Source organism: Dysidea avara, chromosome 5, assembly GCF_963678975.1.
Source record: "Dysidea avara chromosome 5, odDysAvar1.4, whole genome shotgun sequence".
Taxonomy (NCBI): domain Eukaryota; kingdom Metazoa; phylum Porifera; class Demospongiae; order Dictyoceratida; family Dysideidae; genus Dysidea; species Dysidea avara.
The window spans coordinates 23,950,532-23,967,480 of NC_089276.1; the positions used below are offsets into that span (position 1 = coordinate 23,950,532).

General features: G+C 40.6%; 1 protein-coding gene across 1 annotated transcript in view; it reads left to right on the forward strand.

The window, feature by feature from the left end:
* The window catches only part of LOC136255131 (uncharacterized), a 162,657-nt gene that overhangs the window by 86,791 nt on the left and 58,917 nt on the right, over positions 1-16,949 (forward strand). The window contains exon 27 of the mRNA XM_066047851.1: positions 15,918-16,055. Within this exon, the coding sequence (XP_065903923.1) occupies positions 15,918-16,055 (138 nt within the window). The remainder of the gene's footprint in view (positions 1-15,917; positions 16,056-16,949) is intronic.

Genomic DNA, 16,949 nt, shown 5'->3' on the forward strand with positions numbered 1-16,949 from the left:
ACTACAAACATAATTTTACAAATGTTTTAATCGCTTCAACAAACGGTGAAAGAAACCACAAATCAAAAGACCTAATACATCACTAGATTTGCCTTTTCATGGGGAATAAGAATATCTTTGTTTCGTTTATGTACAATGAAGCAAACATGAGTTACTTGCGTACGTTTGCATTGTGGCAGAACCTAAGTTTATCATTGCCATTTTTAAGCTTCTTGCTTGATAGCATGGGTAGATATGAGCCAAAAAGTGTACCTTGTCGAATGCTCCAGTTCACAATGATGCAAGTCCCAACTTCGTAGCCTGTTACACTCGTGACATATGACCAATTAAATGAGCGCCTGTAATTTATTGCACTGTATAAATCAATTGTTTTGCTCTTCTTGCTGTTTATCGCTATAACTCCAAAAGTACTCACCAGGTAAGGCTGAAACTTTAACAGCCCATTGTATTCTTCCTGTAGATAACAAATAAGTTGTAATGAATTTCAAGAAAGATACAAACACATCAGGTTTTTGCTCAGCAGGCCACATATACTTGAAAATTGATTCTGGTGAACTTTAAGACATCATGAAAATTAAAATGGCTACAGCTTCTGGGGACTGTTCCTCCAGACCCACTGCTGCCAGAGATATACTCTGGTCAGCCCCCTTACATCAACTACTTCCTCCACCACTGCTAGCCTTCGATGACAGAAAATAGACACAGACTTGTTCTGTTTCAAAGGAAAAAATTACTTAACAGTTGTTGATTGCTTTTTCAGATACCCAGAGGTACTGAAGCTGCAAGATACCAACTCAAAACAGATGTCACCATGCAATACAACTTCCTAAGATATAGCCGTCTGGATAACAACCAATGGTGAAAAATATTGAGGCACTGTTGTGAGATCTTCTGCTGCTAACACACCAAGATCATTATCATGTGAAGACTTCCACAGACACTGTAAGAAGAAACCGCTAACCCCTGTGCTGGTATCTATCCATCGCTAGTGTCTGAACATGTTTACCATCACAGCCACTCAATCCCTACAGCTAACAATCCAGCATGCATTACTGGTAACAGTTCTGTTCAAACCCAGCTTCAAACCGGTACTATAAGATCAAACCACCTGATAAGCTCAAACTGTGAAAGGGAGATGTGGACAGACTTTAATATGATGCAATGCATGCATGATTTTAGTCTACATATACATCATATGTGCGGTGGTGGACATTATATAGAGATTAAAACATTAAATAGAATTAGCTTACATGGTTATACTTGATTTGTGCACATTGTTATATTGTTTAGTTTTTGATCATTACATTGTGATAGGGTTCAGATAGAAACTTACTGAGATACAGTAAGTGAAGCTGACTTATTAATCCAAAGATGGCCGCTTTTCAAATTGCTCTACCAGAACATTTTAATTTCAAACATCCCAATAAATGGCCAAAGTGGATCCAATGATTTGAAAGGTTTCGAGAAACATCAGGACTTGACAGAAAGGCACAAAATAATCGAGTAAATATTCTCTTATATTGTATGGGTGATGAAGCAAACAACATTTTATGCTCGCTAAATCTAACTGTGGATGAAGAGATCCTACGAGACTGTCAAATGAAAGCTGGAGGGACACTTTGTTAAATGCAGAAACTCGATTTTTGAACATGCCAAGTTCAATCAAAGATGGCAAGAGTGTCAATTCCTTTATTACCGCATTACATTGCCTCGCAGAACATTGCAACTATGGCACCTTTTGAGATGAGATGATCCAGGACAGAATCATTGTTGGTTTAGTAGATGCCAATCTCTCTATAAAATTACAAATGAATCCAGAATTAATGCTACAACTGCCAGACATACTAAAGCCATATAGAAGTAGCAAGATGTGTTTAAAAGTAATCATAAATCACCCACAGTGGATGCCATTAACTCACAAAGATGTGGAGAGACACAAGAAAACAACATGTGAGTAGTTTAAGCACAAATATTCCTCAAGTCAAGTTCCCCCTACACAGTCTAGGGCTGAGCGATACTAGCATTTTAGTATCACGATCGATAATAAAGCCACTATTCACAATACTGAATAGTTCACGATACTTACAAATAAGTCAATCATAGCTGGTGCTACATAGTGGTATTGCTCAGCATTCCTGCAGGAAGTCCTTATAGGTGATAGCAAACTAGCCACTATCATCCTTGTTTACAGTAACAGTTATTGTAACACATGCTTTGAGGTTATGTTATGGTGTTCACACCTCTCTGCAGGGGAAACCAGGTGGGTGGACTTTATCACTTACAAGGATTCTTAGCCAAGTACAGCATAACAAATGGATTTTTAATGACAGTAATGTACAGGCATGGTATCACGATAGTTAATAACAAAATATCACAATATCGATACTTTCAAAATATCGCTAAAACGGTAGTATCGCTCAGCCCTAACACAGTCTCATGACCACAAACAAGGGTATGGCAAAATACAGGAAATTAGACTGTCTAGCCAGAGAAACCGTATGCCACAAATGCTCCAAAAAAGGGCACTATGCAGGTCTAAGAAACTTGACCACCTGGAAGCAGAGCCTGATGATCAGTTTTTGAGAGCACTTGAGGATTACTCAACAACTATCAGTCCATGGAAAGTAACTCTTTAGTCAACAGTTCAAATTTTGTTCAAGATTGATACTGGTGCAGATGTGAGTGCCATTTGTTTCAGAAAACATAGTCACACAGTTACCAGATGTTTCACTTACTTCTACTGATTCCCATTTTAGTGGCCCAAGCCAGCATCACCTACAAGTGTCTGGTCATTCACAGCTTGGAGCTATGGAGGTACAGGAAATAATATTTGTTGTGAAAAGTGTCACTTTTAGGTCGACCGGAAATTGAAACACTCAATCTAGTTTCCAGGCTCAGTACAGTTGAAGCCAGTCGAAAGTTTATTGCTATATATCTGCAGCTTTTTACAAAACCTAGGGACTATGCAGGAGAGTATCACATCAGCCTCAGACCAAGCCTTTTGGAATTTTCTACTCTACTTTATCATTGATGCCTCAAGTCTGCCAAGAGAATGGAAGCACAAGGTGTCATCAGCAAAGTGGAGCTACCTACTGACTGGTGCGCAGTAATTGATGTTGCCCCTAAACCATATGAGAATCTGCAAATCTGTGTTGATTTCACTAAACTAAATTAGAATGTCAGATAAAAAAGGCGCATTCTTCACTTTACACTACATTTATCACTCCTTTCGGAAGATTTCATTTCAAGCTACTTCCCTTTGCAATAACATCAGCTTTCCAGCAGAGAATGTCGAGTACCCTTGCAGATCTCTCAAGAGTTGTATATATGATGGGTGACGTGTTAGTTCATGGAAGCAGTGTGGAGAAAAGTGATCAACAATTGACAACTGAGTTAGACACGTTACAGAAAGCCAGAGTAACACTTAATAAAGAGAAGCGTCAGTTTTCCAAACGTTCTGTACAATTAGTCAGTAAGTCAAGTCACTAGGTCTAGTCAGTAAGTCAAGTCACTAGGTCTAAGTCCTTGTAGGTTAGGTAATCCTAAGGCTGCAGCGCATGTTGCTGTCAGACCTTCAGTGCTGGTCACTGTAAAGCGCTAATAATAAATACTTTAGGTTTAAGGAAGAAAATCCATTCCTCCTGGAGGAAGACTGAGTGTGGCCCCGACTAGACATTGGGTGACCTGCAGTTCGAATCCTGGGGTTGGAGGGATTTTTTTCCTTTCTTTGGCCCCTTTTCTGTTACACCTTATTCAGTCAGTAAGTCAAGTCACTAGGTCTAAGTCCTTGTAGGTTAGGTAATCCTAAGGCTGCAGCGCATGTTGCTGTCAGACCTTCGGTGCTGGTCACCATAAAGCGCTAATAATAAATACTTTAGGTTTAAAGAAGAAAATCCATCCCTCCTGGAGGAAGACTGAGTGTGGCCCCGACTAGACATTGGGTGACCTGCAGTTCAAATCCTGGGGCTGGAGGGATTTTTTTCCTTACTTTGGCCCCTTTTCTGTTGCACCTTATTCAGTCAGTAAGTCAAGTCACTAGGTCTAAGTCCTTGTAGGTTAGGTAATCCTAAGGTTGCAGCGCATGTTGCTATCAGACCTTCAGTGCTGGTCACTGTAAAGCACTAATAATAAATTTTAAAAAATTAAAATTCCTTGGTCATGTAATTGATAGTGACAGCATTCGGTCAGATCCCAGCATGGCTACTGCTATCTAACATATGACAAAGCCAACCAACGTCAAAGAGCTGAGACGCTTACTACAAATGGCTACTCACCTTGGCAAGTTCATCCCTAATCTTGCTGACACTACTAAGAGTCTTCATGATCTTTTATTATAGAAAATTCACTGGACTTGGGGACAGACAGCATTTACAAAGTTGAAAGAACAGTTAAGTACTATCCCAGTTCTAGCCATGTATGATCCATGCAAAGAAACAATTGTGTCCGTAGATGCATCTTCTTAAGGCTTGGGGACTGTCTTACTTCAGTTAGATAGAACTACCGACAGTGGCATATGCGTCAAGAACTCTCTCAACCACAGAAGAACAATACACATCTATCGAAAAAATTTTTAGCAGTGACTTTGGCTTGTGAACATTTTAATAACTATCTCACTGGCACTATGTTTCATATATAAACTGACCATAAACCCTTGGTTAGTCTTCTGGAAGGTTCAAAACAACTAGATGCTCTACCTCCACGAATCCAACATTACAGAATGAGATTCATGAGGTACACTTAGAGCATTGCTCATGTTCCAGGCAAGGATTTGATGATAGTAGACTCACTGTCATACGCTCCAGCTTCCTCACCAATCATTGTAGAACAGTTTGTGTCTGATACTAATGTTAATGTTGATTCTATCTTACAGGGTCTTCCAGCAACACAGAAACACCAAAAAAGCTCAGCAACAAGATGCCATCTGCTCAACTTCTTCTTTACACTTCTTCTGTTTGTGCTGAACTGTCAGTTCACCAGCAACGTGCACATAGGACTTGATGGGGCCTGAAACTAAATGTTTATCTGGCCAACCGTCCTGGCAGAACTTCATCAGCTGTGAGCAAGTGTGGTGAATCTCCTTCTCAGAGGAAGCAGAATCGTCATCCCAGTATCCTTACAATAGAAATTCTTGAGCAATTACACAGTGCCAACCAAGGGATACGGAAGTGTTGTCAGAGAGCTCAACAGTCAGTGTGGTGGTTAGGGTTAAGTCGTCAACTGGCAGATGTACTGAACAATTATACCAAATGTTGCAAAGAGAGACACCAACCTCCAGAAACACTGATGCCTTCAACATTCCCATCCTTACTGTGGCATGCAGAAAGTTATAATTTACTTAAAGATACATCAAGACAGCCAAACTCTCCAACACACATCATCATCCACAGTCATCCAAAATATCAAATCCATTTTTGCCAGGCATGATATTACCAAGAAGTCGTGTCAGACAACGGGCCACAATATTCTCATATGTGGCTTAATATGAGGTAATAGATTTCATACAGTTTGTTGATAAATATGGGTTCTGGCACACAACAAGAAGTCCAACATTTCCCCAATCAAATGGCGAGGCAGAAAAGGTTGTGCAAACAGTAAAGAAATTGTTGAAGAAAGCTAATGACCCATATATGGCTATACTGACATACCATGGTTACAACCCAACAGAACTGTTGATGAGTCATCATTTACACACAGAATTACCAGCCACCAATGCTCATTTAATACCTTCAGTACCATTAAAACAAAGGAGGAAGAACAGAGAAAGAAGCAGAAGAGTATAATTTTGACAAACACCGCGCTGTTCAAGAGCTTGATCCTCTTTTGCCAGATAACAAGTATGGATACTTGACCACAATAGTACCAGAACAGTTGTCAAGCCAGTAACTCCCAGATCTTACACTGTTTCTGTTCCAACTGGCATCATTTGAAGTAACCATGTACGCTTACATCACTTGCCTGACAATTCAGGTGATAGTGAATGATGTTCATACTAATTAACTGCCAAGTAACTAAAAGTGGTTGTGTTTCTAAGCCACTAACAAAATGGTCCCCAGATGATCACACTTAAGAAGGGGAGATATGGTGGTGGACATTATATAGAAACTGAAACATTAAATAGAATTAGTTCATGTGATTATACTTGATTTGTACACATTAATTATTTATAACAATACAATATGGAACCACTGATGTCTGAGTTGTAACAAGTGATTGCACACTGCTTAGATTTATTGACGAATGTGCCCAAATCTTCACAAGCTATTCCCACTGAAAGCAGTTAAGTTGGTAGGTCTGCAGTGATGTCGTATTTGTCAGTAATGTGACCAAGAAATTTCTTGGCCAATTAGGCATTTGAGGGTAATTCCTGCAGTAGCAATTTGTTTCAGCACCTTGGCCAACCTCTTGTCATGTTCTGCTTTGTTGGCACCAAATAGTAAAACATCATCCATCTGGCAGATGGCACCATCAAGGCCATTCAAGATGTCACTGATACACTTCTTGGTGCTAGAAATTCTGAAGGACAACTTGTTAAAGCAAAAGTGCCCAAACAGCGCATAAAGGAATATTGCCAAAACCCTAAAATTTGCAATGAGTTGGTAGCACCAGTGAGTTGGCCAGGGTGTTATCAACTTTCAGCAGTGGGTGAACTTCTCAGAATGCATTGTGCTTTAGAAGCTTAAAGTCCACACAAATTCTGATAGCTCCAGACTCCTTAGGTACTGCGGCCATTCCTGCACACCGTGGTATTGGTCGATTGGTCGATTGACTTTCAAGATTTCTCTGTATGCCTCCATCTTGGTAAGGTCTGTTCAGACTTTACTCAGCAATGGTTCTAGTGCAAATAGGACTGCATTCTGCTGAAGTTTAATTGTGTATCCACTACTGTTGGTATTATAAAAATGCAGCTTAATTAAAATTTTGCATTATGATGTCATCATTGTGACTTCACCATGCACAAAATTTGACATTCATCATGGACTAAATTATGTAAAAATAAGATTTGAAATATGGCAATAATACTTGGATTTATATTCATCCCATTGGGATGTTGTTCTTCCACCCATGAAGTCACTCCAATCACTCAGATCACTCCAATCACTCAGATCACTCCAATCACTCAGATCACTCCAATCACTCAGATCACTTCAATCACTCAGATCACTCCAATCACTCAGATCACTCCAATCACTCTGATCACTCCGATCACTCCGATCACTCTGATCACTCAGATCACTCCGATCACTCAGATCACTCATATCACTCCAATCACTCAGATCACTTCAATCACTCAGATCACTCCAATCACTCAGATCACTCCAATCACTCAGATCACTCCAATCACTTCAGTCACTCAGATCACTCCAATCACTCAGATCACTCAGATCACTTCAATCACTCAGATCACTCCAATCACTCAGATCACTTCAATCACTCAGGTCACTCCAATCACTCAGATCACTCCAATCACTCAGATCACTCCAATCACTCAGATCACTCAGATCACTCGGATCACTCCAATCACTCCAATCACTTCAATCACTCAGATCACTCCAATCACTCAGATCACTCCAATCACTCAGATCACTCCAATCACTTCAATCACTCAGATCACTCAGATCACTCCAATCACTCAGATCACTCCAATCACTCAGATCACTCAGATCACTTCAATCACTCAGATCACTCTAATCACTCAGATCACTCAGATCACTTCAATCACTCAGATCACTCCAATCACTCAGATCACTCCAATCACTCAGATCACTCCAATCACTCAGATCACTTCAATCACTCAGATCACTCCAATCACTCAGATCACTCCAATCACTCAGATCACTCAGATCACTTCAATCACTCAGATCACTCCAATCACTCTGATCACTCAGATCACTCCAATCACTCAGGTCACTCCAATCACTCAGGTCACTCAGATCACTCCAATCACTCGGATCACTCCAATGAGTTAACCACCTAACTGTGTAATGCTACTGAAAATGTGCATCATTTAGAGTACAGTAGTACACAGTAATATCCTAACTCTGTGTTATGGAAACTTCCTCTCCCTAATGGTATGTCAGTATACCTCCACTCACTACAGCAATGAAATAATCATGCAGGCCATAGCCAAGCTGTTTTATGTAAGATATACCCATAACCAGCTGTTAGGATACTCATTACTCAGTATGAAAGGATGATTGACATGATTAGTGCATTTCTCATGCACATCTTCAAAGTGTAATCCCTTCAGTGAAACTTGTTTACGAAAAGTGAGCATCACCCTTCACAAAGCATCATAGACTTTCATACAAACCACCCACCATTATACAATAGAAATTCTTTACAACACAATGATACCAATATTATATCAAGACACACGGTAGTGTGTCGTGCGGCCCAAGAAGCCGGCGCGCCACACTGTGAGTATATTTATAGGAAGAAAGTAAACGCGATTTTCACACCTTTGTAGCTCCGTGATTCCTTATCCGATTGAAACCAAAGTTGCTACAGAAGTACCGACTAGGTAGGGGAATCCACATTCCAACTTTGAAGAAACTCGCTCTATCCATTTCCGAGATATGATCGGCCAAAGTTTGGGTTTTTTTCTTCGTTTCTTTCTTCTACTTCTTTTCGCACACTTTGCAAAATCCGCCATAAAACACGAATTCGTGCTCCAATCGGGCTGAAATTTGGCACACTTAAAAGGCTCATTAAGGCGGATCTCAGTACTAAGTTTGGTAAGAATCCGATGAACATTCACGGAGTTATGACCGATTATTTGCGTAAAATAAGGTCGAAGGTCTGTCACGCCCACAGAGTGAACCACTTGAAGGAATGAGCTGAAAATTGCTATGTAGATGGAGTAACTATCGTAGGAGTGCCTTTGTGTGGTTTGAAAGGAATCCAGTTAAAGGCCATCGAGATATGACACAAAACCCAACCTGTGTCACAATTACGCGATCGATTTTTATGAATAAAAAAATTATTAGTTTTCATGCCTACTAGGCAAACCGCTTAGAGCAGTGAGCTGAAAATCGGTGTGTAGCTGGAATAATCATCATAGAAAGTCCTTGCAGTAGTACAGAAGAATCGGATTACAAACCACTGAGTTATGGTTCCAAAGCCAACTACGTGTAACATATGCGAGATCGAGATACTCTAATAGAACAGTCACCCTAATAAAGCATTCAGCTAATTTATTTACTCCATTATAGAATTCTATTACATTGCAAGTTATTCTGTAGGGAGTTCAGTTGCAAACAGTTAATCTTATAGACAGTTCAGCAAGAAGCAAGTCACCCTATAGAGAGTTCAGCTACAGATATATCACTGTAGTGATTCAGAAGAATCAGAACATTACAAGTCACACTGAAGAGAGTTCAGCTATAAACAAGTCATGCACCCTGTGGAGAGTTCGGCTATACTCTCTAGAGAGTTCAGCTACAAACAAGTCACTGTGGAGAGAGTTCAGCTACAAAGAAACTACCCTGTAGAGAGTTCATCTATACAAACAAGTTAACCTATAGAGACCAGCTGCAAACAAGTAACCCTGTAGAGATTTCAGCTACAGACAAGTCACTTTATAGTTTATACAATGTTCAGCTACAAGTAAGTCACTCTGTAGAGAATTCAGCTACATACAAGTCACTCTGTAGAGAATTTTGCTACAAACAAGTCACAGTGTAGAGAGTTCAGCAACCAAAAAACCACATGTAAAGAGTTCAGCTATACAAACAAGTTACTCTGTAGAGAGAACAGCTAGAAACAAGAGAGAGCTCAGTTAGAAGAAGTTGCCCTGTAGAGATCTCAGCTGCAAAGAAACCCTGTAGAGAGATCAACTACAAACAAATCACCCTGCAGAGTGTTCAGCTATAAACAAATCACCCTGTAGAAAGTTCAGGTACATACAAATCACCCTATATAGAGTTCAGCTACAAAAAAATCACTCTGTAGAGAGTTCAGCTACAAAGAAACCATCCTGTAGAGAGTTCAGCTACAAAGAAACCATCCTGTAGAGAGTTTAGCTACAAACAAATCACCCTGTAGAGAGTTCCGCTACAAACAAATCACCCTGTAGGGAGTTCAGCTGCAAACAAATCACCCTGTAGAGAGATCAGCTACAAACAATCACCCTGTAGAGAGAACAGCTACAAATAAATCACCCTGTAGAGAGTTCAGCTACAAACAAATCAACCTGTAGAGAGATCAGCTATATAGACACTACACACAATATAGGGAATTTGGTTACAAGCAAAACACCCTGTAGAGAGATCAGCTACAAACAAATCCGGCACCTTGCAGTGAGTTCAGCTACAAACAAATTACCCTGTAGAGAGATCGGCTACAAACAAAACACCTTGTAGAGACTTCAGCTACAAACAAATCAACCTGTATAGATTTCAGTTACAAACAAATCACCCACTGTAGAGAGAACAGCTACAACCTAAATCACTCTGTAGAGAGATCAGCTACAAACAAATCACCCTGTAGAGAATTCAGCTACAAAAAAAATCACCCTGTAGAGAGATCAGCTAGAAACACATCACCCTGTAGAGAGTTCAGCTACAAGCAAATCACCTTGTAGAGAAATAAGCTACAAACAAATTACCCTGTAGAGAAATCAGCTACAAACAAATCACCTTGTAGAAAGTTCACTTACAAACAAATCTACCCGTAGAGATATCAGTTACAAACAAATCACCCCCTGTAGAGAGATCAGATCACCCTGTAGAGAGTTCAGCTATAAACAAATCACCCTATAGAAAGTTCAGGTATAAAAAAAATCACCCTATAGATAGCTTTGATACAAACAAATCACCCTGTAGAGTGTTCAGCATGATAACAGTCACCCTGCAGAGACATCAGGTTACCCTATAGAGAGGTCAGCTAGAAGAAGTCACCTTGTAGAGAGTTCAGCAACAAAGAACCCACTCTGTAGAGAGTTCAACTAGAAACTAGTTACCCTATACAGAGATCAGCTATATATAGAAACAAGTCATCCTGTAGAGAATTCAGCTACAAACAAATCACCCTGTAGAGATTTCAGCTACAAACAGATCATCATCCTGTAGATAGTTCAGCTATAGATACAAGTCACCCTGTAGTAGGAGAAGTTACCTTGTAGAGAGATCAGCTAGAAACAAGTCACCTTGCAGAGACCAGCTACAAAGAAACCATCCTGTATAGAGTTCCGCTACAAACAAATCACCCAGAGAGTTCAGCTATGAACAGATCACCCTGTAGAGAGTTCAGCTATACAAGTCACCCTGTAGAGAGATCAGCTAGAAGCAAGTCACCTTGTAGAGAGTTCAGCTACAAAGAAACCATCCTGTAGAGAGTTCAGCTACAAACAAATCATCCTGCATAGAGTTCAGCTGCAAATAAATTACCCTGTAGAGAGTTCAGCTACAAACAAATCATCCTGTAGAGTGTTCAGCTAGATAAAAGTCACCCTACAGAGAGTTCAGGTCACCCTATAGACAGATCAGCTAGAAGAAGTGATCTTGTAGAGAGTTCAGGTCACCCTATAGACAGATCAGCTAGAAGAAGTGATCTTGTAGAGAGTTCAGCTACAAAGAACCCACTCTGTAGAGAGTTCAGTGACAAAGAAACTATCCTGTAGAGAGTTCTTCTACAAACAAATCACCCTGTAGAGAGTTCAGATGCAAACAAATCACCCTGTAGAGAGTGCAGCTATAAACAAATCAACCTGTAGAGAGTTTAGCTACATTTCAAGTCCCTTAGTAGAAAGATCAGCTGCGAACAAGTTATCCAGGAGGGAATAATAGACATGTAATAAATATAATTATTTATATAATTACTGATAAAATCAATAACAGTTGAAGTATTAAAAATCTGCTCTGTCTTTTTATTCTTCCTGTGGTAAAGAAATAGGATAGGTTAGAAAAGCCCCAAAGCCAGCCTATGGCCAGCTTTGGGGTATACAAATACAAAAAGAAGTGATATCTAATCAAAAACAGCCAAGCTGTAAAAAAAGGTGCGGCCCCTAAAAAGGCCAATGTAAAAAAGATGTGAAATCCAAGGTGGCGGCCAAGAAATGGCTGTGATGGTAGGTTAATGGTAAAAATTTTTAATAATGACAATTCAGGTGAATTTGGTGCCGCTTGGTCTTGGCACAAAATTCACCTGAAATGTCGTTATTAAAATTTTTACCATTAACCTACCATCACAGCCATTCCTTGGCCGCCACCTTGGATTTCACATCTTTTTCACCTTGGCCTTTTAGGGGCCGCACCTTTTTTTACAGCTTGGCTGTTTTTGATTAGATTAATTTTATCACAATATATTATGACTCCACAAAATAAAACAACTGCAATAGTATGGGGAGCCAGTAGTTGCAAGCATGATTCAGATACTCTAATAGAACAGTCACTGAGAAATTTTAAAAATATAATGTGCACAAAAACATGGAAAAAATCTTGTTCTGGGTTCTATATGCCTAAACCCTTTACCACTCTACCACTGCTGTCAATTGTTCACCTCACATAATTTCTACCTTATAAATGGAAGTTCAACACCAGAATGTAATTTCATTGATCTATCCATGGAAATTCTAAAATATTCTATGTGAAGTGCTCAGAAAAAATGTGCATTCTATATATTATTATTATTATTATTATTGCTAGGACCAGGTCACATACAACCAAGTACATACATCATTGCAACAACCCCCTGGTGAGGCTATGCACATGACTAGGTGGTGAAGGCATGATCAAAATAATTATGATCCCAAATCAACTTAATATGGCACAATAGTGACAGATATAACACAATAGTGGCATTGTAACTAGAGGCCACCAGCAGCTAAGTATCAGTACATACATCATTGGTGTGGCAATGGCACAGTGATGTGTACACAGTATATATGCATACAAAACAGAACTATTCATTATTGCAGTATCGTATGCAACAATACATTATTGCAACATCACCAGAGATGACAATTATTCAGCTATGTAGCCAATATACAGCACAGTATCAACCAGAGGTCACCGGTAGCTAAATGCAGTGTGGCAATGGCACAGTGATGGGTACACACTATATGCATACACAACTTGCAGGAGATACACAATACTGTTATATAGTAGTTAAGAGTATGCAAGCCAGGTGAACCAGATAAAGGAAGACAGCCAAGGTCTCAATTCACATTTGCAATGTAATTTATTGCTCAACAATAAATTGAAGTTAACAAAAGGTTGGTTATGGCATTAATAGAACATGCGCACACCCATGCAGGGACTAATTGTAATCATTAAACGGTTTGGAGGATTCATTGGCTCACGTGAGTTGTGGCTGGCTTGAAGAACGCCATGAGGAGCGGCAACTGTGGGAGCGGGAAGGCAGTTTGTGCTTCAATACTAAAACAGCTAAGTTTTATGTGTCAAGTAACACTGTAGCCACGTAGTGTTATTGTTCTTGTTCTGTATTTATGTCTCCTACTTTTATGCCGCACATGCTTGCCCACCCAGACACATCACATGCATGCAACCCTATGGTGGCCAACCAGCAGCCATTTCTGGATGGATAGCACAAAGTATCACTATTTGCTAAGGGTCCGGTTTGTGGTTGCCTAAACACCCATTAACATAATTGTTTTACTATGTTGCTGCTGTTGATGCTACTAGTGCTGTTAATCCTTTTCTGGCAGTTGCCAAATAATATTAAACCTGGCCAGGGTTACAAATCACAAGGCTTAACTATGGCTTGTTACTCCTGCTGCTGTTATCACTGTTGCGGATATGCTACTGCTATCACTGTTGCTGCTGCTGCTGCTGCTGCTGCTGCTGCCGCTGCTGCTGCTGCCGCTGCTGCTGCTGCCGCTGCTGCTGCTGCTGCTGCTGCCGTTGCTGCTGCCGCTGCTGCTGCTGCTGCTGCTGCCGCTGCGGCTGCTGCTGCTGCTGCCGCTGCTGCTGCTGCTGCTGCCGCTGCTGCTGCTGCTGCTGCCGCTGCTGCTGCTGCTGCTGCCGCTGCTGCTGCTGCTGCTGCCGCTGCTGCTGCTGCTATCGCTGCTGCTGCTGCTATCGTTGCTGCTGCTGCTATTGTTGCTGCTGCTGCTATCGTTGCTGCTGCTGCTATCGTTGTTGCTGCTGCTGCTATCGTTGCTGCTGCTGCTATCGTTGCTGCTGCTGCTATCGTTGCTGCTGCTGCTATCGTTGCTGCTGCTGCTATCGTTGCTGCTGCTGCTATCGTTGCTGCTGCTGCTATCGTTGCTGCTGCTGCTATCGTTGCTGCTGCTGCTATCGTTGCTGCTGCTGCTATCGTTGCTGCTGCTGCTATTATTGCTGCTGCTGCTATCATTACTGCTGCTGCTACCATTGCTGCTGCTGCTATCATTACTGCTACCATTGCCTCATTGCCTATCCCACATAGCTGTTGTACACATGCGGGTTCCCATTGTTGCTGCTGTTATTGCCTACTCCACATAGCTGTTGTACACATGTGGGTTCCCATTGCTGCTGCTGCTACTGCTGCTGCTACTGCTGCTGCTGCTGCTACTGCTGCTGCTACTGCTGCTGCTACTGCTGCTGCTACTGCTGCTGCTACTGCTGCTGCTACTGCTGCTGCTACTGCTGCTGCTACTGCTACTGCTGCTGCTGCTGCTACTGCTGCTGCTGCTGCTACTGCTGCTGCTACTGCTGCTGCTACTGCTGCTGCTACTGCTGCTGCTACTGCTGCTGCTACTGCTGCTGCTACTGCTGCTGCTACTGCTGCTGCTACTGCTGCTGCTACTGCTGCTGCTACTGCTGCTGCTACTGCTGCTGCTACTGCTGCTATGATTGCTGTGTTACCTATCCCACAAGGCTGTTGTGCACATGTGGACTCCCATTGCTGCTGCTGCTATTGCTGTAACTATTGCTTTGCATCATTGCTTTACCTATCCCACATAGCTGTTGTACACTTGTGGGTTCCTACCACAGCTGCTATCATTGCTCTGCGTGTCTGTTTTACCTATCCCGTATATGCTGTTGTACACATGTGGGTTCCTGCTGCTGCTTGCTAAACAATAAAATTAATTGAATTTTACTGTATAATCCATAACACATGTCATCAACTGCACAGCCAAATAAATTAAGCAATTCTGCCCAATGATTCCTCAGTTGCACTTTGTCACTCCAAAGTTAGCATAGCAGGCTAGCAAACACCAGACAATATCACCTGAGTATGAGAGAGCATGCTGGTAATTATTAATTATTTAGCCATGCAAATACACAAATAAAATGTATGGTAGGTATGGTTAAGCAGATGAAAATGTGCATGAGTTTGTGATGGAGAACAAAGATCCCATTTCCCTTCTTTAGGGTCAGGTGCAAGGAGCCCAGCATACGTGCATTAAGAGCTCGGGGGCGGTTGGGTGGTATATGAGCAAGCAGGCCAGTTTCACACTTAGCTCCCTATGGGGGGCGGGAAGGGGAGCTTTGCATGTTAATTACATTTAACAAAAAAGGAATTATGAGACTTTAATTACATAATTATCTTTTGGAAATAGCTAGGGGAATTTCATTGAACTTTAGTACACTGTGAAAGTAATCTAGTTTGGATAAGAGACCGCAGAACTATGTTTGGGTGTTTTATTTCTTCCTACACATAGAATCAGTTTCCATTTTTACATGGAAAGGACATTTTCACTCACTCTTACATGGTGTAGTGCACTGCCTTTCTTGACTGCACCATGTGCACTACCTAATGTCTTGATTGTTTCAAAATTTTAGTTTGTTTGCCTCAGTGGAAATTTTGTAAACAGAAACATAATTATCATCATTTTATGTACGTATGTATGTTGTGCATACATTTATTGTATAAATTTGTAACTTTATTTAAAGTGTTTGTGTGCAGTTAAAGAACTTACATACTATTATAATTGTGCGTGTTTACAAAAGTGCTATGGTGCTTTTCCGTAGCTGTTGTGGTCAGTTTTGATAGTTCAACATACAGTATTGATGAAGATAATGGACCAGTACAACCTGTATTAATTCTCAGTGGTCCATCAAGAATCATCGTTACTGTAGAAGTGGTTAATGCTGATTTGACTGCTACTGGTACTATATGTATGTGGGTGTAAATGTTGTTCAGTAGTTATATACCATAGCTGTGAGTGATTCACAGATATATACACCCAAAGCCTGAGGGCCACAGGCCCAAAGACTGAGGGTGTATATCCAAGCAGTAATGATATATACCACTTGGGCACACTCACCTAATAGTTGAAATAAACTACGTATATCCAACACTCGCCTGGTTTGATTTACATACTAACATCTGATGATTGATCAGGGTTTTAAAAGTGTGGGGTAATAATTATGTAACACTCAAAATGTTATTAATACGTCATTACATTACAATACACAATGTTAGTATGCTAAAACTTGTGGGACTCAATTGTAAAATTGCAATTGATTTTTTGTATTTTTGTAAGCCTGCTAACTTCCATTAGAAAGACAGAAAGTTATTAAGTAATGAGTAATGTACTTACAAATATAAATTACTAACCTTGTGTCAAGGAGCAATCTTGTTCTGTGGTGTGGTCAATGGCTGACACATAGTGCACACATTGCCCAAACAATTATTTAGGGATGCTTTATACCAGAACATAGCTTTATTTTTAAATTAATGATTAGTCAAAATTTTGTGACTACACTCAAATAAATAAAACCCAGACTATAGATGTCACTCAATATAACAAATCAAGCGTATCATACCAATGGAAGTCACATGCCTGTAGAATTAAATAAGAGTTTAAATCTGTTGATTTAAACCTAGTTAATGGAGCATGCACGTGAGCACTTGCAGAGTTAGTGGGCTCTTATTGGAATAATCATGCATGTGCTGTAGTCAACACGAGGGACACGCCAAAGGTCACTAGACAGCACTCAAGTCTTAAGATGCCAAGGAAAATCGCCAACACGTCTACTACACACGGAAAAGGGATACGC